Source organism: Notechis scutatus, chromosome 1, assembly GCF_049901735.1.
Source record: "Notechis scutatus isolate UNSWTSFEM ecotype Mainland chromosome 1, rNotScu1.2, whole genome shotgun sequence".
Classification (NCBI taxonomy): domain Eukaryota; kingdom Metazoa; phylum Chordata; class Lepidosauria; order Squamata; family Elapidae; genus Notechis; species Notechis scutatus.
In genome coordinates this window covers 327,676,917-327,700,050 of record NC_142009.1, presented here as the reverse complement: position 1 = coordinate 327,700,050, position 23,134 = coordinate 327,676,917, and the positions used below count along the sequence as shown (strand labels likewise).

The window sequence follows — 23,134 nt, the reverse complement described above, 5'->3', positions numbered from 1 at the left end:
CTGTTGGCAACACAAAAATGTTGCACACAAACTAAAGTAGTTTTATCATGTTTTCAAAAACAGCTCTCACGAGTCCAGAAAGACAGCTGGGATAGGAGCCTACATCTAACGGAAAGCAGATGACCAACTAGCTATTGGTATTAACTGAAATTTATCGACTAAAGTTTTGAGAACTGATCTGTATCATTTAATCCTAATGAAAGTATTACTCTAATGCAGATTCTAGATTCTTTTCTGCCGAATTTTATGTGTGTGTGTGTGAGATTTATATAGATTATCAGTAAATATGTAAAGAAGCCTTAATTGGAATCAGACCTTGTTTTCTTGGACTTTTGTTGGAGTTGTTGTGTTACTCTTGTTTTCTCTTTGCTGTCGACGTCTAGCTGCCTCTTGTTCTTCCTGCAGAAAATAAAATAAAGGAAATAGTTGAGTACCGTCCCTCAGCTAACTGAGGAGGACAAAGGCTCTAGATTAACCTCTTAATATTATTCAAGTATCTTTAGAACAGAAAATTGAATTAATTGCACTCTTGTGATCCACTATCCAATATATTAGTCACTAATCTTTATCCAGACTCTATTGAAAGTGACAGTGACAGTCCTGGACTTCTGAATCCAAAACATCTTAGTATTTTTTAAGGAAATGAATACATTTGTATTCACCATGATGACTTATATGCAAGTTATATAAGTAATACTTTTCAATGTATCATTACTTTTAAAGATTTGTTCATTTTTCCTCCTAATTTTAAAATGAATGTTCATGATAGTGAAAATATATCTGCCAGGTACAGATATTCAAAACAGGGCTAGCTCCGTATTCTGCCGTTTTTCTGTGCCATCACAGAACTGAAACATACAAGTTGATGCAATCCTATGGACACAGAAGAGCTATGTCTACTTCATTATCTTACAGGAAAACAAAAGTTTCCAAAATCAGAAGGACTAATATTTAATGTTTTCACTATTTTATTTTCTTCTTTGGAAGAATAAGATCTGTTGACAATAACAATCACTTACCCTGAGTTTTGGATTTTTGAGACTAGAGAAGTAATTTTCAAGCTAAAATGAAAAAGAAAGTGAAAATGACAAATGGGCATCAGAAAAAAACATTTAAGAAGTTTATAATGCATTTCACAAAGAGAGAGAAAATAGTGGACAATGTACTTAGAAATCAAAAGCCTCCCATACATATTTTTCCAGCTTTCTGAAGAATCTAAAGTAAGCAACATTAAAAATTCATACTGAGCCAATCAGGTATAATTAGGCAAAGGGTTCTTTTTAAAAGATACTTGGCCTTCTAGGAATATAAATTATGATAACTTTTATTCACTTGCGATCAGAGGTGGCATTCAAGCAGGTTCTGACCAGTTCTGGAGAACCAGTAGTGGAAATTTTGAGTAGTTCGGAGAACCAGTGGTAACCTTCCCCCAGGAGTGGGGAAGGAATGGAGATTTTTCAGTACCCTTCCCCTGCCACGCCCACCAAGCCACAGCCACCAAGCTATGCCACACCCCCATGCCCACAGAACAGGTAGTAAAAAAATTTGAATCCCACCACTACTTTGGATGCCATGGTAATTACTTTACAAAACAAAACATGCCATAGCACCTGTACTGCTGGAACATACCAGGTGGGCAGAGACCATTGGAGATAGCCGGTCCTTCAAACAACAAGGTACAATGCCATGTAAGGCTTTATAGATAATAACCAAAATATCTTGAATTGAACCAGGAAGTTGATTGGCATTCAGTGCAGCTTGTACAAATACTTACTATGGTTCGATCAATAGTATGCAGGTAGTAAGAAACTGGTTTCCCGGTCCATGAGACAGATCCTTTCAGTGGTGACAATTCTACAACTCTCATTATAGTGCCAATATCTTTGAAAGAAATAAATAAAAGGTGACAGAATTAGGAAGTTTTCTTCAGTAATTAGCTTATGTAACTACATATAGATGGTATTAGATTTTGTAAAGACACCTATGTTAGGTCATTGCAGCAAAACCACCAACACAAGCTAAGTATTCTTAGCTCCAATCTGTGGGAGTAGAATCCCTGGAGTGAAAAGGCGGTTATAATACAATTGCAACCAACCGTATATAGATTTAGATGCAGCAAAACCTAAAGGGGGCAATCACTACCCCATGTTAGGACTGAAAGGGAGGAGGGTGGACCCAAAGGTGCTAATGCAAGTCCTACCTTCATGTCCCAATCCCACCAGGTTTCTGCATTCGGCAGGAAGGACAGAAATGGGTTTGTATTTGTATTCACCCAACTTCCACCTAGTAAAGAATGTTGCTTTATTCCTAATTACCAGAAGCTTTTTCTTGTGGTCCAAGCATATAAATGCCTCCCTCAGACCTCACTCTTATAAACACATGAGGTTTAGGATAGGTTCAGTGGAAAAGGAGGGAGGAACAAGTTTTGCAAACCTGCTAGAGTTCAAAACACCTAGAGGGCATAGGTGGAGTGCTTAAGATGCTGCCCTAGAAATCAGAAGACTCTGAGTTCTAGTTCCGCCGTAGACATGAAAGCCAGCTAGGTGACTTTGGGCCAATCATTGGGAGATTATGAGTTCTAGTCCTGTCTTAGGCATGAAAGACAGACAACTGGATGGCTTTTGGCGAGTTGGTCTCTCTTAGCCCAAGTCACCTCACAGAGTTATTGTGGAGAAAATAGGAGGGAGGAATGCTGGGAATGTTTTGTCACTTGAGTTACTTCTCAATGTGCAGCTTAAAACACAAGAAAATATACAAGAAAAAGCCAAAAACTTACCACTCAAGTTTCGACTGTTTATTCTAAAGTTTAATGGTGCAAAAGGTTTTGAAGATACTATCTGACCACCTGGGAAAAAATATGCTACAGGTTAATTTCCCTTAGCAGTGGCAAGTTAGGAAAAAATGTGTGAAGTTATTTAATTTCATGTCATAAAGATATACATATCTTTTCATTTCGTGATGTCTCTATCCGATGAGCTTAACCTATCTGGTGATTTCAGAGATCAGTAATGTTTTCAAGTGATATATATATATATAAATGCTGAGTATAATGGCAGAGGATATGTTTAAAGTCCAGTTAGTCCCAGACTTAACAACCATTTGTTTAATGACCATTTGAAGTTATAATGGCACTAAAGAAAGTGACATAGAATGGTTTTCACACAACCACTGTAGCATTCCCCCATGGTCAGGTGATCAAAATTTGGATGCTTGACAATTGGATCATATTTATGATGACTGTAGTGTCCCAGGACCATGTGGTCACCTTTTGAAGCCAGATTCACTTAACAACCGTGTTACAACTTAACATCTGCAATGGTTCACTTAACAAGTGTGGCAAGAATGGTTGTAAAATGGGGAAAACTTACTTAACAGCTGTGTAAGTTAGCAACGTAAGAAATTTTGGGCTCAATTACGGTTGTAAGTCAAGGACTACCTGTAGATAAAATTGGCGGTCAGAGCTCTCAGTTTCTGTCTAAATAGTTGAAGGAAAGGGAAAAGAGCAAAATAAAAAATTATTACTTTTTTTTGAAAAACAAATCTCTGTATATGTAAATATTAATCTTCAGTTCATATACAATCCTTCAAAACCACCCTGTTAAAACAGAGAAAATAGAGGCCAAGAAACACAAAACTGCAAAAAAAAATGACAGAAAATACAGGAGAAAATAAATGATGGAGAACTACCTATCTTCTTGGAAAACAACAATGAACTGGAGAAGACAGACAGCAAGACTAGGCTGTTTATCCAATGTCAATTTGATGTTTATAGAAAGCCCCAAAAATAATTTACTGCAGGGATGTCCAATCTTGGCAACTTTAAGATTTTTTGACTTCAACTCCCAGAATTGCCCAACTCCCAAATCTTAAAGTTGCCAAGGTTGGACATTCCTGATTTACTACTTGCATAAAAAGGGAAATTATAAAGAATCGCTCTTAGGATCTTTTGTTCTTCACAAAAGCAACCATTATATACTATGAATGTGAGTCAGTGAACATTTTTGTTATATTAGGAGGACCGTATTTTAATTGCTTTGGCTCCTTGAGGCAGCAAAAAGTTGGCAGGTTTTGCTATTTGAAGCTGGAGGATTAAGAGGCAATACCTATACCCTGAGGTTTGATCGTTGTTTTTTTTGCTAGGTAAACCCCTCCATGAAACAGAGTGGTAACAGAGGAAGTTGTGGAGAACCGGGTACTTTTCAGGGAGACATTTCCCATTTTTCTTTAATCTCCTCCCCAAATCTCCAACAACACAGAGCAAAAAGGGCATTTGGAGGTGGGGATCATAGGGGGACGCATATGGTCTATGGCCTGACCATCTCAAAATTAAGAAAAATATAAGCAGTAGGAAACTTTCATAAAATAGCTGGATTATAACAGTCAAGCTAAACCTCTGGGTGAATTATAGCTCAGATAATGGCTTGGAAGTGTTCATGTACCCAAATGGCCACAATAAACATGTCTTGATGCCCAAATGCATTACCATACATATATTTTTATTACCCATGCATATATTTTTCTCCCACAGCTGAGGATCCGTCTAAATTGCATGTTATGACTCAGCACAACATTTAATGCATCTGGTGAAAGGGGTGGACTGCAATCTTAGGCGGTGAAAGCTTAAGCCATAAAAGAATTTAGCCTAAAAGGTGCTACATGACTTTTCATTGTTTTACTGTAACAGATAAGTAAAATGGTTAAATAAGAGATAATTACTCAGCCATTCCTAATCCCTATTAAAGGCATGTCTTAATAGCACTACATCTGTAAAGAAACCAGCTCAGCAACTTTACTGTGAATCTGCCTTTGAGAAAGTTTTTGGTTGAGAATGTGAGAGCTTTCAGAGTGCTTGATGGCTTAAGAAATGAATGGCCTAATGAAAGGGAACAACTGGCTATAACTCCAAAGACCACACCCAAGAGGATTTGAATACAGGGCAACTCCCTGGCAGGTGAAGTAAAAAAAAACAAAACTTTATTTAGAATAAGCACCAGAGAAGAAATTGTATAGCTCTAGGACTGTGCAGTGGATCACATTTCAAGAACAGATGCCAAATCTCTCCCTTGGTAATTAAAATAAATTATAAGGTAAGGCAAACCTAAGTCAGGTTTCTGGCTAAGGATGAAGACTGGAATGCTTGTTCCAAAAGCAGGACTTAAAAGCTGCCCTAATAGATCAGATCAAGCTTATTTAATCCAACAACTTCCTCTAACAATGCCAAACTGAGATGCCTCCCACTCATTTGCCTAAACACCTTGTCTTCATCTTAAAGCTGCAGATGGCTAATAAGGCTACCAGGCTCAGGTACAAAATGTAAACATAGCCAAGAGATATTACTCTTAATGCTTTTAATGTAAAGGAAGCTCCATGAAGATGGCAAATAAATGGACCATTGCCACAATCTCAAAGCCCTGATCAAAATCTGATTCCTTTGATCACTACCCACAACCCTCACTGTAGAGAAAACAACATATATATAACAACCTATGCCTACAGAAGAGAATATCTGTAACTCAGGGCGCTCTCTGAGCTTGACTGTTTTCTTGCAGACATTACCTAATCAAGGACACTCTCACCAATACTCCTAGGGTAAGCCACTTGTATATAAGCAGAGAGCAAATCCCACTGCTTTTTACCATTGATGGTGCCACCTAGTTGAATAATGAAATGTCTACAGGAAAACAACCAAGCTCAGAGAGTATCAAGGATCCTATGGTAATCTATGCTGAAAGCATGCTGGCACATGAGTTCTGAAGTGGGCAGTCAACATTGGGGGGGTGGGGTGTTCACCAACATATCAAAGGGCCTTGTAGCTGGCATCAAACAAAACTGCTCTGGTTTGTTTTCAAAGGAACTCTAAAATTTGTGGTTATAGCACAAATGATGCCAAAGAGGTCATTAACAGAGTTCTTCATAAAGCTTTAAGGTTTCTCTTAGAGAAAATCAAGTAGGTTACATGGGTTTCAAGGTCAAATGATATTATTGCTTCAAGATAAATATAAAATAGGTCAAAAGCCCAAGGCCTTGTTCAATAAAATGAGGGAGGGAGAAGGATAGGGGTAATAAAAATAGCATGTAAAGATTATTTGCTAAAGGGGAGAGTGCTCAGAAGTTCAGAGCCTAAAGCATAGGTCCCCAAACTTGGCAACTTTAAGATTTGTGGACTTCAACTCCCAGAATTCTCCAGCCAGCTATATATGATGGCTGGAGAATTCTGGGAGTTGAAGTCCACAAGTTTGGGGATCCTTGGCCTAAAGTTATGTAATTGCATCATTGAATATATTTGGAAGATAGGAAGAATGAAGTCCCTGATATTACTAATACTGATTGCTTCCATGTATATTAAGCTTTATGAGCTAACATTCATATAAGAGAACTCAGGGAGCTTACAATCTTAGAAGAGACAAAGCCAAGAAAAGGTAGATAAAAGACATCAGCTCTAGGATGCAACATTTGAAATTAAAGGCACAGTCAGTTTATATAAACTTCATGGTTACAATCACAAGTCAAACCCTCCCCCCATACCTGTAGCTGCATTCCAGCCTGGTGTGTGTATGTACGTATGTACGTATGTACGTATGTACGTATGTATGTATGTATGCATGCATGCATGTGCATGTATATTTAACTCAAGAAAGTCTTAATCAAAGAACATTGGATTTATTACCTTCTTTCATGTTTGCAAATCGCTCCTTCAACTGGTGATCCACTTCAGGACCAAAAGCAAAGTTATTCACAAAGATAACACTGCAAAGTAACGGTGTGTTAGCAAAACAAGGAAAAAACATCTTCATTTCCCATTAAGGCTTAAAACAGATTTCTGCTGAGGGGAACATTTACCTCTTACAAAATTTAACTCACTATACTTAAATAAAGCCAGAGAAACTTACAAAGTGTTCTTTTGTTTGTAAAAGAACTGAATACAGGAAGTCTTTGACTTATGACCGTAATGGAGCCTGCCCCGTATCATAGTGGTGAATCACGAAGGTTGTAAAGCAGATTGGTTACGTGACTCCCTTGGTTTTATAATCTTTTTTTGCAGTCGTCATTAAGCAAGCCCTGTGGTTGCTAAATAAACCAATGGTTTGCCATTGGAGCAGTTTTGCTGAAAACTGGAAGTGGTACTTTTCAGCAAAACTGTTCTAAAAGAGTCATGTGACTGCAGCATATCTTGCCAAGCAACCCAAAGTTCAGTCACGTGATTTCCCCCCTCCCCCACGACTGGATCATAAATCAAGGACTACCTATAATCACATATGGCTTTTGATAAAATGCCTTACATGACAACTGTGCAGCACAAAGAGCATTGTAATAGCAATTAATTGTATCAGACTCAGTATACAATTTCATTTTCTTCTAAATTTCAGGAAGGAGAAGAACTAGAATGAAAGCAGACAAACTTCAAGAAATGTATGTAATTTCTCTAGTTTTCTGGAGCTTCCTTTTCTAGAGTTCTACTAACTGAAATCTGGTACAAAACAAATTCAAGACAATTAAAGAATTCTAAGCCCAGCTTTTGGTTTGAGTATCAGAACTGAAAATGAAGCTCACAGAAGCGTCTACATAAATATGCAAACCAAGTTTCCCTAAGTATTTTTAAGGAGGCCTTTTTGGCTGTTTTGTTGCTGTTATTAAATATTTGGGAAATATAAATCCTTTTTAAATCTTATTATAATTCCTTCTGAGATCTATCAACAGATCTGGATTTACATTTTGTCCAACCCCGTGCTATAATTCAGATTATTTACTCTTCCCTGACCTACACTCAGAGAAATCTTTCCAAAAAGAAATAGACTAAAGCTTCATTCCCTTATTTAGTGGTGAGAATTTTTTCTTCTTCAAAAAAGTATCTGTGTTCAAATAATACTCCACAGAATTTATACTAATGGAAACTAATGTTTAAGAGATCACTGGAGTTTGGCATACTGGAATGACATAGCCTTAAGAGAACCGAACTCCACCATCCCATCTAAGGTCTAAAAGGCTTTGCCTGCGTAGGCAGAGGAATTTATTTTATTTATTTATCAAATTTAGAGACCACCCATCACATTCTCAGAGGAACTCTGGGTGGTGTACAATTAAAAATACTTAAAGAATGGGCTGAGATAATTTTTCAAAAAAGAGGACCTCCTTGTAATGGTGCATTGGCTACAATGCTATATTGCAGGCTGACTCTGCCCACTGCTAGGAGTTCAATCCTCATTGGCTCAAGGTTGACTCAGCCTTCCATCCTTCCGAGGTCAGTAAAATGAGAATCCAAACTGTTGGGGACAATAATCTGATTCTATAAACCGCTTAGAAAGGACTGTAAAGCATGATCAAACGGTATATAAGTCTGTTATTGCTACTGCTCTGAAGCTATATTGTGGCAATAATGAATCTGCCATTGAACAGCAATGTATATCCTTTGACTTCATTTAGTTTTGTATGTAAACATATAAAGATAGCAAAATCAAGGGATTATTTAGGCCCTCTAATACAACCCTTACTTAGGGCAGAAGTCCAAATTAAAGCATTCTCAACAGATGAATGTTTGGATATGCCTGGATATATCCATCAAAGGGATGGATGTCCACCACCTCCCTGGGGAATTGACCCCAAAACCATGGAAAGCTATGCTTAAATTCTACACTGTTTTCCCATACAGAATGTCCCCCGCTCTGTGAATATATTATCTCTGAAATTCCAAGAAACAGGGAACAGTAATATTATTTGCTAACAAATCAATGGAGCTAATGGGATACTGAGTAGCAATCCTCAAAGTGGGAGATGAGACTGACTTTTTATCAAACAATTGTATATTTAGGATGGCAGCCCTGGAAACCCAGGTTAAAACTGTACCTTGTGTTTGCAATTCTTTCTCGCCATTCTTCTGAGAGGAAATCACCTCTTTCCAGCTAAAAATAGATTAAAGGAAAAAGGACCTTGAAATTCAAATTTAAACTAAGCCACTTTTTAGGTATCTAATCCAAACATATCTATTACAACATAGAATAGAGAAGAGGGAGAATCTATGGTTTTTTAATGTTGAATGTTAAGGCATCAAAACATGGTATGAAACAGAACATAATCCATTTGCAAAGTTCATTTGTGATTCTAATATAACCAGTTACTTGTTTCAAGAGAAGACTAAGCCTATGTAAATCCCAAAGGCTTTTTTTTTTTTCCCAACATTAAAAACACACAAGCAACTATGCAAAGTATAATTATTAAAAGAGGATTGAAGAGTAGATGCTTAAACCTTTTCCTCCATTCTGAATTCTTACTTCCCATCCTACCTTCTGACCCAAAAGGAAAGGACAGGAATTCCAAATAGGCAGAAGACTTAAACAGCCCCCAACTGCAATCACCATTCAGCTTTCAGAATGAAAATGTACTTTGGAGAGGAAATATAATTCTGTATTTCAGACACAGCACATGGTGTCAATAGCTTGTACAATTTACCACGACCTAAAACAGGTATTGAGAATCTGAGCACAGATATGGGGCCCAGACACAGGATAATAGTACTTTGTGGCTTATATGCTGTGTGAACCAAACAGTTGTGAGAACAGTTACACAAGAGAAAAGATTTGGCACATCAACGTTTTAATCACGCTCCACAATATATGCCAAAACAGAGATAACCAACGTTTTAACTAGAGGATCCAGGCCAGTTACTGCTACTAATTTCAAAATCAGGAAGATAATTTTCTGATTATGGATAATCCTCAATTTATGACCAGAATTAAGGCCAGAAGTACAGTTGAATGTTATGGCCTTCATTAAGTGCTTAGCATGCGACTGCACCTGATGTTATGATCCTTTATGCAGGAGCCGTTAAGTGAACACCTTGGTTGTTAAATGAACATGTTTTCCCCCAATGGACGTTTTTGTCAGAAACCAGAAGTAAAGTTCAAAATTTGGCAAAAAAAAAAAAATGCCAAAAACCTGACTATGAGATGCTGCAAATTGGCTATAAATGCAAGCCAGTTGCCAAATGCTCAAAATGTGATCATGTAACCATGTGGGGGTGAGGGTGTTGAAAATGGGTCATAAATAACATACAGAGGTCTCTCGTAACATCAAACAGCTGCTAAGTCACTGGTCATTAAGTGAGGACTACTTGTAACAAATTTTATTAAAAGAGTCTATCAGACTCCTGACTTTTTTACAGCCATAGACTAACATGTGTCTCCTTCTGCAGTACTATTTGGTTAAACATTCCCTGTTTCGGCAAGCGTTTTCTAATTCAGGACTATTCTAAATGTAGCAAAAGTTTTTGATTCAGGTTTCTATACATATGCCAATGCCAGGCCTATCTACCAAAGGCATGGGAATTACATTTATGGCAAGTAAAGACCAGAATCTAGCCAAAGAGGCAGCTGGGATCCCAAGTAGGAGCACTAGAATGACATACGGCTAGAGGGCCAATCACATTAAGAAACCAGTCCCTTTCCAAAAAGACTGCTTTTCTGGAGTTTAGAGCTCAAAAAGAAATCTGAGAAAAGAAATCTACCCACAGCAAATGCATCACACCCTCACAGTAGGAAGAACCAGGACCTGGCTGCCTGCCTGTGTATATAATAACACACACACACACACACAATTTCATTCCAACAGCCACTGTTTGATACACTTGGCTCACAAGGAATTGTTCTGCCTGGAAAAGCACACACAGCTATTTTTAAAATAATAATAAAAAAGGAACACTGGCTAAACATGGCTCTATTTCAAAACCACAGGAGGGACTGGAGGGCTTTTCAAATATTTGAGCGGGCTGAAGTTCCCGCTGAAAAATGGGCGGTAAATATATTCATCCAGAAACAAGTAAATATTCTGCTGGCTTTCTTTGTGGCAAAAGAGTAGATCTGTTAAGCAGTCCTTGCACAGGGTAGATGAGCAGGGCGAAGGCTATGATGTTGCTATTAAGGGGGCGGCGGGGGGGGAGAGAAACAAAAAGAAAGGAGATGGAGATTTTAATTGTTTTTTATTTTTAAAAGATTTTGTTCCCTGCCCTGAGTCATTTGGGGAGGGAGGGAGGAAGGAAAGAAGGAAGGAAATGTGATGGGGAAATAAAATCCCCAGGGAACGGGATTTTCATTGTTTTTCAATTACTTCTGGTTCAATACATTATATTATACTGAGATGGATGGATCGACAGACACACAGAGACAGATAAACATTTGCTTTTTGGAAATTGTGTAGGCTGCTCTACACTGTAGGCTAAGTGGGCAGATACATAGGCTGAATGAATTACACAAATGAATACATATTCTTTATGGCATGTCTCATTTATCTTCTATCAGTGAAGGATGTTGGTTTCTGCTTTTGTAGCTCACCAATTTAATCTGAATTCTAATTTTGGGCAATTCTCTTCTTAACCCGGATAAAAGGATTCAACAATTCACTTGACTTATCTTTCTATGTCTACGTCATTTCGAAGAGACTTGGTGGCACCTAATCTCACTTGACTTTTTTCCTGACAGCCTCATTTACTTTTTTCATTATTTTTCACTCAACAAGAAACCAAAAAAAGTAGGAATAGACATAATGGCCTGTTCATATTCAACATAGCTAAGCAAATTTTTTCCCAGCCTTGGAGACAGCTGCCTTGAGCATTAATGTGTCAATTTTTGAATTAACTTTATGTATAAGCAATGGCTTTTCAACACTTTAAAATTCCTGGCTAACGATTGTGCAGAGAGACATTAAACCAGATCATCTCCCTAATCCAAGCATTTTAAGGAAAAATTATAACCTACCACTGGATCATACATTTTCTTGCAAGTTGCACCATCTCATTAAGTCCATCTCTATTTCTAGGCCCCTTATTAATAACTTGGAACATAACTTAAGAAAATTGAGAGGGAAAAGTGACACATGGAAAGCCTTCAGGGGAGGGAGGGATGACATCCTTAAGAGAAAGATTCTAGAAACAGCCATTCAAATCTAAGTGATTTAATATCAATACACCCCTAAGTACCTGCCTAGTTTGCCAATTGTGGTGATACTTCCCTGTTATCAGTTTACATGAATTACAAAGAGTTTTAAGTCTTAACTCAAAGCACAAGAAGAAATTCCCAGATAGTATATCAATGCCAAACTCTAAATCACCTGTCTAAAACAGTCTTTCTCAACCTTCGTAATTTTAAAATGTGTAGCCTTCCAGAATTCTAGAACCTGGGAGTTGAAGTCCACACATCTTAAAAGTTGTAAAATTTGAGAAACACTGGTCTAAATTTTAAAGGAAGTAGCTCTCTTTTATTACATATTCAAAGGCAAAATTTACAAATGCCAGAACAATACTATATCCTCTAAGCTCTTGGCTCAAAGGCCATATTCGTATATCATTTCCTGCTCTGTGGTGAAGACATTTTTTCAAGGTGAGAATGAGAACTGCATTTGGGTTTTGATGGACAATACATAAGCCTCAAGTCAAAACTTAGATGAGTCCAAACAAAGAAGAAATGTAACTTGACTTTAATTAAAGAGCACACGAGTTGCCTGAACTTGTAAATGATTAATTCATATTCTGGTTTATTAAAGTTTTCTTCATCACCAAAAGGACCAGAGTTCCTTTGACTTTTCAGATCAACTTTAATTTTAATCTGCAGTTGACTTCAAAGATAATTCTCAGAAACTCCTACACTAAAATAAAAAGTCATTATCTACATTAGGGCTATGAAAGGAGATTTGCTTGGTTTTAAAAGGAACTTTGTGGTTTAGTTTCACTTACTGTGTAATCTGCATGTTTTTTCCCATACCATTTCATCCACTTTCTGAATTCTTTGTCCATCGTCTAGAAAAGGTGGAAGAAATAAAAACAAAAAATTATTAAAATAAAAAGAAAATCCAGAGATTATATTTCCACAAATAGAAGAAAATGGCAACTATGAGAGTATCTAATGAAAAACTGCTACCATACACAAATTTGCACTGGCATTAACATAACATTTTAGGATGTGGAAGGTAGCTGGATTTAATCTTATCTTTACAGAAGCATGGTGAAATTAGCAGCAAGACTTGTTGAACAGCTTTTGGGTTTACCACTTGAAAAATTCAACACTTATAGTGTCTTTCACAGAGTAGCAGCCTACTTGGCACTAGGAAACTTACAGGTAGTCCTTGACTTACAACTATTTGTTTAGCAACTATCTGAAGTTACATTGCCACTGAAAAAAATGACTTATGACCAGCCCTCATGCTTACAACCGTTGCTGCATCCCCCAGTCATCTGTTCAAATTCAGGCGCTTCGCAATCAGCATATATTTACAATGGCTTCAACATCCCAGAGTCATGTGATCACCATATCCAACCTTCCCAGCCAGTGCCTGACAAGCAAAGTTAATGGGGTAAGCCAGATAGCAATCGCAATAGCACTTAGACTTATATACCGCTTCACAATGCTTTTACAGCCCTCTCTAAGCTGTTTACAGAGTCAGCCTGTTTGCCCCCAACAATCTGACTCCTCATTTTATCCACCTCAGAAGGATGGAAGGCTGAGTCAACCTTGAGCCTGGTAAGATTCGAACTGCCAAACTGCTGGCAGCCGGTGATCAGCAGAAGTAATAGTACTGCATTCTAATCACTGAGCCACTGTGGTTCAGATCCACTTAACGACCAGGTAATTCACTTAAGAACTGCAGTGATTTACTTAACATCCATAGCAAAAAAAAAAGTTGTAAAATTAGGTCTAACTCACTGAAAAACTGCTTTATTTAGCGATGGAAATTCTGGTCTCAACTGTGGTTGTAAGTTGACAACTACCTGTATAGATTTCAACTCAGATTGCTCCATTTGACAGAATTTCAGAAAAATATTCCCTGTGAGAGCTATTTCCCAAGGAGCACAGATGGCCATGGGTTAGAGAAACATGTCCTAGTCTCAGATGGGAACTAAAATCAATGGCAGAGGATATGCTTTCAAGAACTTAAAATACCTGGCATCTACAGGTTAAAAGGAAGAAAAAAGAATAATGGATATCTACTATACAACTTTAACAAAAAGTCCATGACTACTCAACTCACAACACAACCAACACAAATCCTAAAAAGAATTACACTGCCATACATCAAGAATATCTCAGAAACTACCAACATACTACTACAAGCATATGGAATCAACATAGCACACAAGCCCTTCTAAACATCCTAAGCAGATCCAAAAACACAACAAACCCAGAGAAAAAACAGGAGTCATCTACAACATACAATGTAAGGACTGCAACAACCACTATGTAGGACAAACAGGCAGAAAACTGGCAGAATGCATCCACAAACACCAACTAGCAGTCCAAAGACATAATGAAGACTGTTTTAATTTCACAACATATAGACAGATTTAATCATAGTTTCAACTGGGAAAATGTGACCATCCTAGACCAAGCCAAGTCCAAAAAAGCCAGGGAATTTCTAGAAGCCTGGCACTCTGACATATCAGCCATCAACAGACACATGGACATTAACAACATCTATAGACTATACAAAAGGGACTATTACCCAGCCCAAAAAGGAACAAAAAGACCCAAGCAGCTTTCCAGGAGCCATCAGCACCCAGATTAGCATAGATTAACTCCCAGATTAACATCAGACCAACCATCAAGTAAACAATACCCCAATCAAGAAATTGCCAAAGAAGCCAACAGCAAACAGCCCAACCAAAGATCTCCTCCACCAACCTTGACAGGGCAAGCCACTAGATTAGAATATAAACTGATGTTACCTAGTTTGGGTAATGAAAGGTCTGCAAGAAAACAAGCAAGTTCAGAGAGCACCAGGGACTCTCAGGGAAAAAAGCAAATAAAACTATGCACTGATTTCTATGCTGTTCAAAGGCAGCCTCACATATAGCCCTTGCTGCTACAGAGCCAAATTTGGTAGCTATTGCAGCCTTCCCTGTAATAGAAATTATCCCTGAATTGTATATTTTACCCACCCACCTCCTAAGAAATTGTTCTGAGAAGCAATATCCCATCTTCCAGTCACAATTCTGCTGAAGCCCAGCCTGCCAATGCATTCTGGTGCCCACATGCCACCTCCTTTTCTATGTGTTATACCCAAACCTTCTATTTGGTATTTGGCTTAGAAAAGAATCCTTTTAATACAGCCCACTACAAAATCTAAAACTACTGATATGGCTTAACTCAGACAACAAGCACAATGAGGAAGAAAAAAAAACGACCAGCCAACAATAAGGTAGATTGGGCAGCTCCTTCACAAGTAAGGTTTCACCTTCTGCAAGGGCAGTTCTATGTTGGAATTGTTACTACCGGAGCACTATAAGATGCAGTTTGATAACAAACAATAAGGTGATTGGGTCTGGAATAAGTACCTGAGCTGCCATTTTGAAAAGTTCTTAGCCCTGACATTCAGTTTTAGAAGCCAGAAAAATTCTGAATAACTTTAGGGTCCATATATTGTTTCTTTCCTTTCTCTACTCTTGGGGAAGACTATTTATTAACTGTCACCACAATCTGTAAAACTGAGCAACTAAACCAGTGTGTTTTTTAATCTCAGTGGACTTCAACTCCCAGAATTCCTCAACCAGCATGCTGACTCGGATATTTTGGGAATTGAAATCTGCACATCTTAAAGTTGCTGACTGAGGCTAAGCAACACTAATCTAAGCACTGGATGTTGAAGACGGTGTTTTAAAAAATGGATGGTATATATAATCACTCTGGCCAGATTTCTAACATATATTACAATTTTAACTCAAGGCACTATGTTACCTCAGCGTATTTGGCTGGAATATCAGCTTTCTCCACACCATAGTGATGCTTGCAGTTTGTTGCTGCAGCCACCTGGAGCACAACTTGACCCACACCTAAAAGAAGACAACAGAGTACTAAAGTTACGAGGACTGCCGCAATGTCACATGAGAAGCTAAATTTGGAGTAAAGTTTACATAAGAACTTCAAGGATATGAATAAACTTCTAAACGTGTTATTTTGTAGATCAGAGAGTGCCTTGCACAGCAGTGCCTTGCTTCACGAAGTCCAGGATTTTTCTTAATGCTACACGTTAGAAATGCAGATTAACATATAGAACTAGGTTTAAATGCAAAACTAACATTTTGATCTAAGCTTGAAGCAAAGAAGGTTACCAACGGAGCTGACATAAGACCAGAGTGAAACATTTCAGGCTATATATGTCAGACAGACATCTGGCTGTCAGATTCTCAGTCCACTGAAGTTTCCAGAGCTGTTTTCAAAACATCACTGCAATAGTCCAGATACTTAAAGCCAAGTCTGTTTTCAGAAATACATGGATAGATTTGTGCGCACTTAATGCCACCGATATTTCACAATTAGAGTTCAGCAGATTTTGCCTTTTTCTCCAAGCCATGGTTTATTTAGTTTACAATCCCATATTATCAGCTCATGAAAATGTTTCAAATACAACTTTATTTCCTTAAAAATAGGAGGGGAAACTTCAAAACAATCACCAACTGAGGAGGGAGGGAGGGAGAGAGAGAGAGAGGGAGGGAGGGGAAAGCATATGTAGCTCTTTTTTCATTGACAAAACAGTAGGAAACTGAGTGACTTTGAACCAGTTTCTCTCTCTCTCAGTTCAGCCAACCTCATAGAGTTGTTGCTGTGTGGAAAATAGGAGGAGGAGGATGTGTTGGATATGTTTACCGTAGGATACAAATAAATAAACTATAATGATAATAATAACAATAAACAGCAAGGCATGACATTGCTAATTCTACTGCCTATCCAGAAGCAATAGGGAAATACCTTAGTCAAAAATATATTAAGATTTCACATTAGCATGACCATAACAGCTGGAAAAATAAGAATTTGTACAGCAGAATCAACAAGGAGTTCAAAGACTAAGAGAAAGACTCTGGAAACTTTAACTCTCCTCTGCCCCTTAACTAATTACCTAGCTGCAAGAGAAGGAATCATTCAGTCAAAAAAAAAAAAAAACTATTCTAGATGAACCCAACAATTTCAGATTGCATAGTAGATTTTTCCCCCCCATATTGGTTGCAACATTCCTCTCAGTTTCACTGTGGGTTTGCCATATGGCACAGGGTGCTGCTCTTCAACAAAGGAAGGTTCAGCCCCTCCCTAGATACCCAGAACTGCCACCCACTGTTTTTTCTGGGCAAATTGACAGTGACAGGGTCACAGAAATGCTGTTAGTTGCATTAACTAAAGTTCCTGCTTTTCCAACTAATAGATTCTATTTTAGTGAATTTTATGCTCTGGGTTTAGCCAAAACCGGCAACACTATTTTCAAATTTGCAATTATAAGAAATATTAAACTTAGGTCTTTTTCCAAATCAAACAAATGAACCCAAGCACTTTTTGGAAGCATAGGAGCACACAAGAGGAATATAGTATTGGAGTCACCTAGAGATTTAAAGAGAAGTACTAGATGTTAAGGGACAAAAAAATTCACATGGCTAAAACAACACATGCTGGAGACATCACAACCATTGGCTGGCAAGAGCTTGATGCCACACGCTATTATTTTTATTTCCACCCACATCCACACTCCCACACTCTCTAGTTACCTCCCTCATTTTGTGGTTCTCAATGACCTAGTTGGACACTGACGATGTCAATTGCCAAAATTATGATCTATTTCCATCATGTCAAAATTGGAAAACCACCATGGTTTCTAATTCCAGTCACCAAGCTTTGCATTACAGTAAATTATATTTCCAACTTGGTGCTGTCTATTGGAAGCCAGCACTGAGCTCATCAAGACAGAAGAAAGTCAAAGCCAAAGAACATCATTTTCCAGTAAACAAAACACAAATTTCAAGCTATGGACTGGTTATTCAGAAAACAGTATAGCAATTCTGTTTGAACTATTTTGAGTCCAGTCAGAAAAGAGAAATGGGTAGTGAACACTCACCACTGCCTAAGTCTACAAAGAGGTCATCTTCAGTCATTTTTATTTCATCTATCATCTGGGCCACCAAGTCAAAAGAAGTCTCTCCATATACTTCTGGGGAAAAGGGTTCATAGTTGTTGAGTTTTTCTGGGTCCGTCACTGAGTGGTTATATACTTGCTGTAGGATATGGCGCAGTAGCCCATTGGAAGGGCGGGTATTCAGTTTCATGGGCTGGGTGGTTCCTTTCCACTGAAGAATGAAACAAGAAACCCACTTAATCTCAATCACAATTTGTTCCTTATAGCAAAAACAGCTTTTAAAGTGCAAAACTCCCCTCAACACTTGTTCATAACATCAACAGCACCAAGAACATTATTCGAATAAGAAGGCTGGAAAAGTTACTGAGTAAATCCTTCACCCTATGACAAACATCTGCTATGTAACTAGACTTACCATAGAAGCATTAACCCTAGTATAATCAACTTACATCTAGTCTACTTTAATTAAGTAAAGCATGTACGCTACCGAAATTCTAACGAAGTGTACTGTTGGTAGTAATGAAAATCATATACATCATGGTCTGTGCTTTCTAAACAGTAAATAAACTATGGTTTGCAGCTCTTTATTTCCCTTTGTTCAGCATTCCTGAGCTGAGCAACATTCTAATGTTGGCCAACAAGTCGCTTTGAAAAGCATATAAACAAAGCCTGAAAGCAACAGGCTTTCTTTGTCATGTCTGCCCCCAGCTACTGATGTTTAAAGACAGGCTGTCTCTAAAATAACCATTCCCTACAAACATTATGGCTAATTGTCACTGATCAATCTTTCCTCCTCTATGCAGTAGACATTATGCAGTAGACACTTATGTTAATGGCTACTATATCTCACGTTTATCTGGTGTTTCAAATCAGCTTGACAGGCTTGGCTTTTGTTCTAACTTTATCAAATTGTAGGCAAAACTATAAGGAAAAAGTCTTCTGGATTATCATTTTGCTCCTTGGAAGACCCAAGTTCAAATCCCCATACCACTTTGAAGTTCACCAGTCACTCTGGTTCTCAGTTTAAAGTGTTTCACAATGTTCTTTAACGAAAAATGGGGAAAAGGTAGAAGAAAAGTGATTAACCAAGGCTTACACCTTGAGGTCCTCTACAGGAAAGGTAATACATATATAAATTTATATATAAATGTTGGATTTGTCTGTTTATTCAGTTGTTTTACTTACCACAATGATTATTTCTAATTGATTAATATTAATATTTGATGTTATATTTTGTATCATTATATTGTAATTTATGCAAAAGTGGTACACATATGCTGAAATTAAAAATTAAGATATTCCAATATTAAAATATAAAATATAGCTTTGTTTTCCTAACTCATTATTCACTATTATTACTATTAATTAAATTTCTTTGCTACCTTAGTCCCAATGATTCTGGGTGGTTCATCTAAGAGCCGTGGTAGCTCAGTGGTTAGGATGCAATACTTCAGGGTTAACTCACTGCTCACTCCAGGAGTTCAATTCTGAGTGGTTCAAGATTGACTCAGCCTTTCATCCTTCCAAGATTGATAAAATGAGGACTCAAATTGTTGGGGCAATATGCTGACTCTGTGCACTGCACAAAACCATTGCTTTTTGAGGGGGTATGTCATAACTTCAAATAGTCACTAAGCAACCAATCATTTTAATTCAAGGGCTACCTATGTGCGTGGATGTTTCTTTTTATACTTTTTTGAAGACAGAACAATCAAGAATACTACTGCAGAAAATACTATGCTGGAATTGAAAAGCAGTCCAGCAGGACCTCCTATGTCTTATGGTGACAGATAGGTAAAGACTGAAATTTCCTTATTCACCCCACCACCTACCAAATTTGGGGATTGATTTGGCTGCTAGTTAGCTATTGATCAGACAATTACTGGTTAGTGAGCCACTTTTAAAAACATACACCTGTAGTGAATCAGCAAAATAAGCTGTACTGCTTGATGACCTTGAAACCAATTGCCCCAACAAAATGCAAAAATGCAAAAACAAAATAGCAAGGAACACATACCAATTGGTGAATGCTGTCAATAGCTCGGTTGTATTTGTCACAAAGTCTTTGCATACTTTCAAAACTAAAATAATGAGATAAAAAGACAAGAGTAATCCATTAGGCAAATACATATTCTCTCAATATTCTTACAATTGTCTGCCCAGCCACAAACATCCTTTAGAAACTGTATTAATTATATCTTTGGACAATTCTCCAGAAATTTTTTCTGAAGTATCTTCTAATTCCTTAAAGGTTATAGGACAGTGGGGGCTAATAATTTTGGGCTCCTGTGCCAAAAACTGTGAGCGCGCCAGCACACCCGTACTTGCGTGCCAGCACCCAGAATGCAATGCGCGCGCCCCCTCCCCACGTCCTCTGCGCATTCGTGCACAATCTCCACCCCCACCCCCTTACCTGCACTGCGCCTCACAGCTGATTTTTTCGGCTGGTTTGAGGCCTTTTTCGGCCTCCCAGAGGCTTGGAAAAAGCCTCTGCAAGGCTTCTTAGGCCAAATTATAGGCCTGTTTTGTCAAATGGGCCTATAATTCGGCCTAAGAAGCCTTGCAGAGGCTTTTTCCAAGACTCTGGGAGGCCGAAAAAGGCCTCAAACCAGCCCCCCAAAATCAGCTGTGAGGCGTGGGCATGCGCAGTGAGGTAAGTTTGCCTGTGGCTCTCGTGCCAGCACAAATGGCTCTGCATGCCACTTGTGGCACCCGTGCCATAGGTTCGCCACCACGGTTATAGGATCAACATGTTGGATATATATTTCAATACAAGCTGTCAGTAAATACATCTAACCTATTACCAGTAGCCACAAGTAAATCAATTCAAATATTTATCTAGAAAAAAACATTTAACAAAAATACTCTTGTGACATAGTCTATTCTGAAATTAGTTCTACTGAGTTCACAGGGACTCAATCATACGTAAGAGGATAGAAACTTTAGCGCTGCCAATAAAATTACATTTTCATTTCAAACTTATGTTTTATTGAAACATTTAAAACAATGAAGCACAATTCATTAACTTTTACACTGCTTAACATGACAGCATTAAAATGCATGGACACTGGTGCACCCTTATTGGTATTAATAATTCTGATTTTTCAGAAGCAGCATTTCAAAATATTTCAGTGCCGAAGTTCTCCTAGGGGACAATTGATTGTCTAAGTAAATGATACTCGTTTTCCAACCTGGTGCCCTCTGATGCCTACGCTAGCTGAATAGTCTGCAAATTGTAATCCCATGAACACCCAGAGGGCACCAGATTAGAGAATGCTGCTCTAGGCATACCAGATTCATCATATGAGCTGTTTGGACTAATGTTTTTTTTTTTTCCTAAACCAGGCAACCTAACTGAGGATGAAAGAATTAAAGAATCATCTCAGGTCATGAGGATAGAGGGGGAGGAAAGAAGGGAGGGACATGGCAGTCACATGTCCATGGCATAATCAGATTTCAAGCTTCAGTGCAGAGAGCTGTGCAGCTACGGCCAAAACAACAGGAGAGCATATTGGAGCATGTCAGCAATAAACCTGTCTTTGTAACTGAACAGTCACCAATATTGTTGCCTAATCCCAAGGGTGTGTGGTCAATTTCCAATTTATCTCTTGTCGTGTTTGTATTTTCAAAAGGTATCTCAGGATACCTCAGTGGCATTCATAGTAGCACACTCCCTCTATTTGGAAAGAGACCAATGGCTTATCTAACTCTTGCAATGAGAATGCAGAAGTACATTTTTTTTCCCTAGAGAAATATGCCTACAGTTTCCATAAACATTGGAATCCATATGTTCGGAACAGGCACATCAGCAGCGGGAAAACCTCTTTGCCTCTGAAGTTGCTAACTACTTCTGTAGTTGCTACTTGGAGTTACTTGTGCAAAACTGTCCTTCAGTGTCATGTGCTGTGTGAAGTGTGAGAAATCAGGAACCAGGGAAGGCAGGTTCAAATGCAAAACTGAAGTACAGCCAGAGAAGATCACAGAATTTTAATAAAAGAACAAAGAATATCTGATAAACCATGCCTACCTACACATTAATTAACAGCCGTACCTTTCAAAGTGTAAAGTACAGAGGGAAAGCACAAAGGGGGAAAAAACCCAGATGAAAAATTTACCAGATTGACTCATGATATTCACAAACAGTTAAACTGGTAATGAGCAGCAATCTTGTTTGCCAACATTATCCATTGTATTGTGCAATTATTGACAAATGGGATAGCATTAACCAATATCCTAAAGGCATAGTACCAGCCTCTTGGTATAATATTAAGTACTGAAGATTTAATCCATGAAGAGAATTTGTCAAAGTTAAAATGTTTTGCTTCTCTTGGAAAAAAAGGCTCATGAATTAAAATGGAGTGACATAGATTATACTCTGAAACTATACTCCCATGTGTGCTGCAAAGGCTCAACCTTTGATTGAGTCCTGCCAGTTAATGTTTAACACAGGTCCTTGATTAGGTTGAAGATGACATGCAGGATTTAGTATTTGTTTTGTCATTTCACAAGGGAAGAATAGCATGCAAACAACTCAGTTTCTCTACAAAAAAATGAAATAAACAACCTCCACCCCATTCCAGAATTTATTAAGGTCAATGCTCAAACTCTAAACTTCTCCATTTTTTGCTAAAAAAAGTGAAGTTCAAATAATCAACAATCAGCATATGTGCAGAAAGTATCATGGTTAAAAAAAAATTATTTACTGACAAGTGACTACAATTTCAAAATTTATTTTCAGGGTCTCCTTAATTAAATCCTAATGCTGCAGGGTCCTGTCTTGCCACTGAAATCAGCTGTAGAGGCTTCTTTGTATATTCCCTTTATATCTATTCCTCTTTTAATCAGAATATCGGACAGAACTTTTCTGCCCCATGAAATCTGTTTAACGGTTTCTTTAAATATATATCATATTGTTTCTTTGAAAGCTATTGTTTCATAGCAATTGAAAAGTTAATCTAATTGATCTGATTAATAATTTTATCTGCTATTTGCTTTTCATTTGTGGTTTATCGCATGTATCACTGTCCTTAGTACTTAAACCTTCTAGGAGTTAAAGGCTAGATATTCAAAAAATTACACAAAGAATAACTTAAAAACAATTAAAAGTTTCTAATGAATTATGCCCAAGGAGTTCTTTACCTACTAAAAAACACAAAGAAAGGACTAAACTAGCTTTCCTAAGCCTGCTGTCATCCAGAAGTTAGGCCACAATTTTCATTGTCCATAGCCATTATACTCAATAGGAAGAACATCCAGTTAA

The 23,134-nt window shown here is 37.9% G+C and overlaps 1 protein-coding gene across 8 annotated transcripts in view; it reads right to left on the bottom strand.

Moving 5' to 3' along the window:
- Positions 1–23,134, bottom strand: part of DOT1L (DOT1 like histone lysine methyltransferase) — a 78,066-nt gene that overhangs the window by 32,469 nt on the left and 22,463 nt on the right. For 7 of the 8 annotated variants that reach the window (XM_026681115.2, XM_026681118.2, XM_026681117.2 and 4 more), the window contains 10 exons: positions 19,892–19,955; positions 17,857–18,085; positions 15,714–15,808; positions 12,719–12,781; positions 8,842–8,897; positions 6,668–6,747; positions 2,777–2,845; positions 1,775–1,881; positions 1,020–1,061; positions 316–399 (listed from right to left, as the gene is read on the bottom strand). In XM_026681115.2, the coding sequence (XP_026536900.2) occupies positions 316–399; positions 1,020–1,061; positions 1,775–1,881; positions 2,777–2,845; positions 6,668–6,747; positions 8,842–8,897; positions 12,719–12,781; positions 15,714–15,808; positions 17,857–18,085; positions 19,892–19,955 (889 nt within the window). Of the gene's footprint in view, positions 1–315; positions 400–1,019; positions 1,062–1,774; positions 1,882–2,776; positions 2,846–6,667; positions 6,748–8,841; positions 8,898–12,718; positions 12,782–15,713; positions 15,809–17,856; positions 18,086–18,724; positions 18,822–19,891; positions 19,956–23,134 lie in introns of those variants that run through there. The other variant, XM_087951280.1, reaches the window with a different exon arrangement.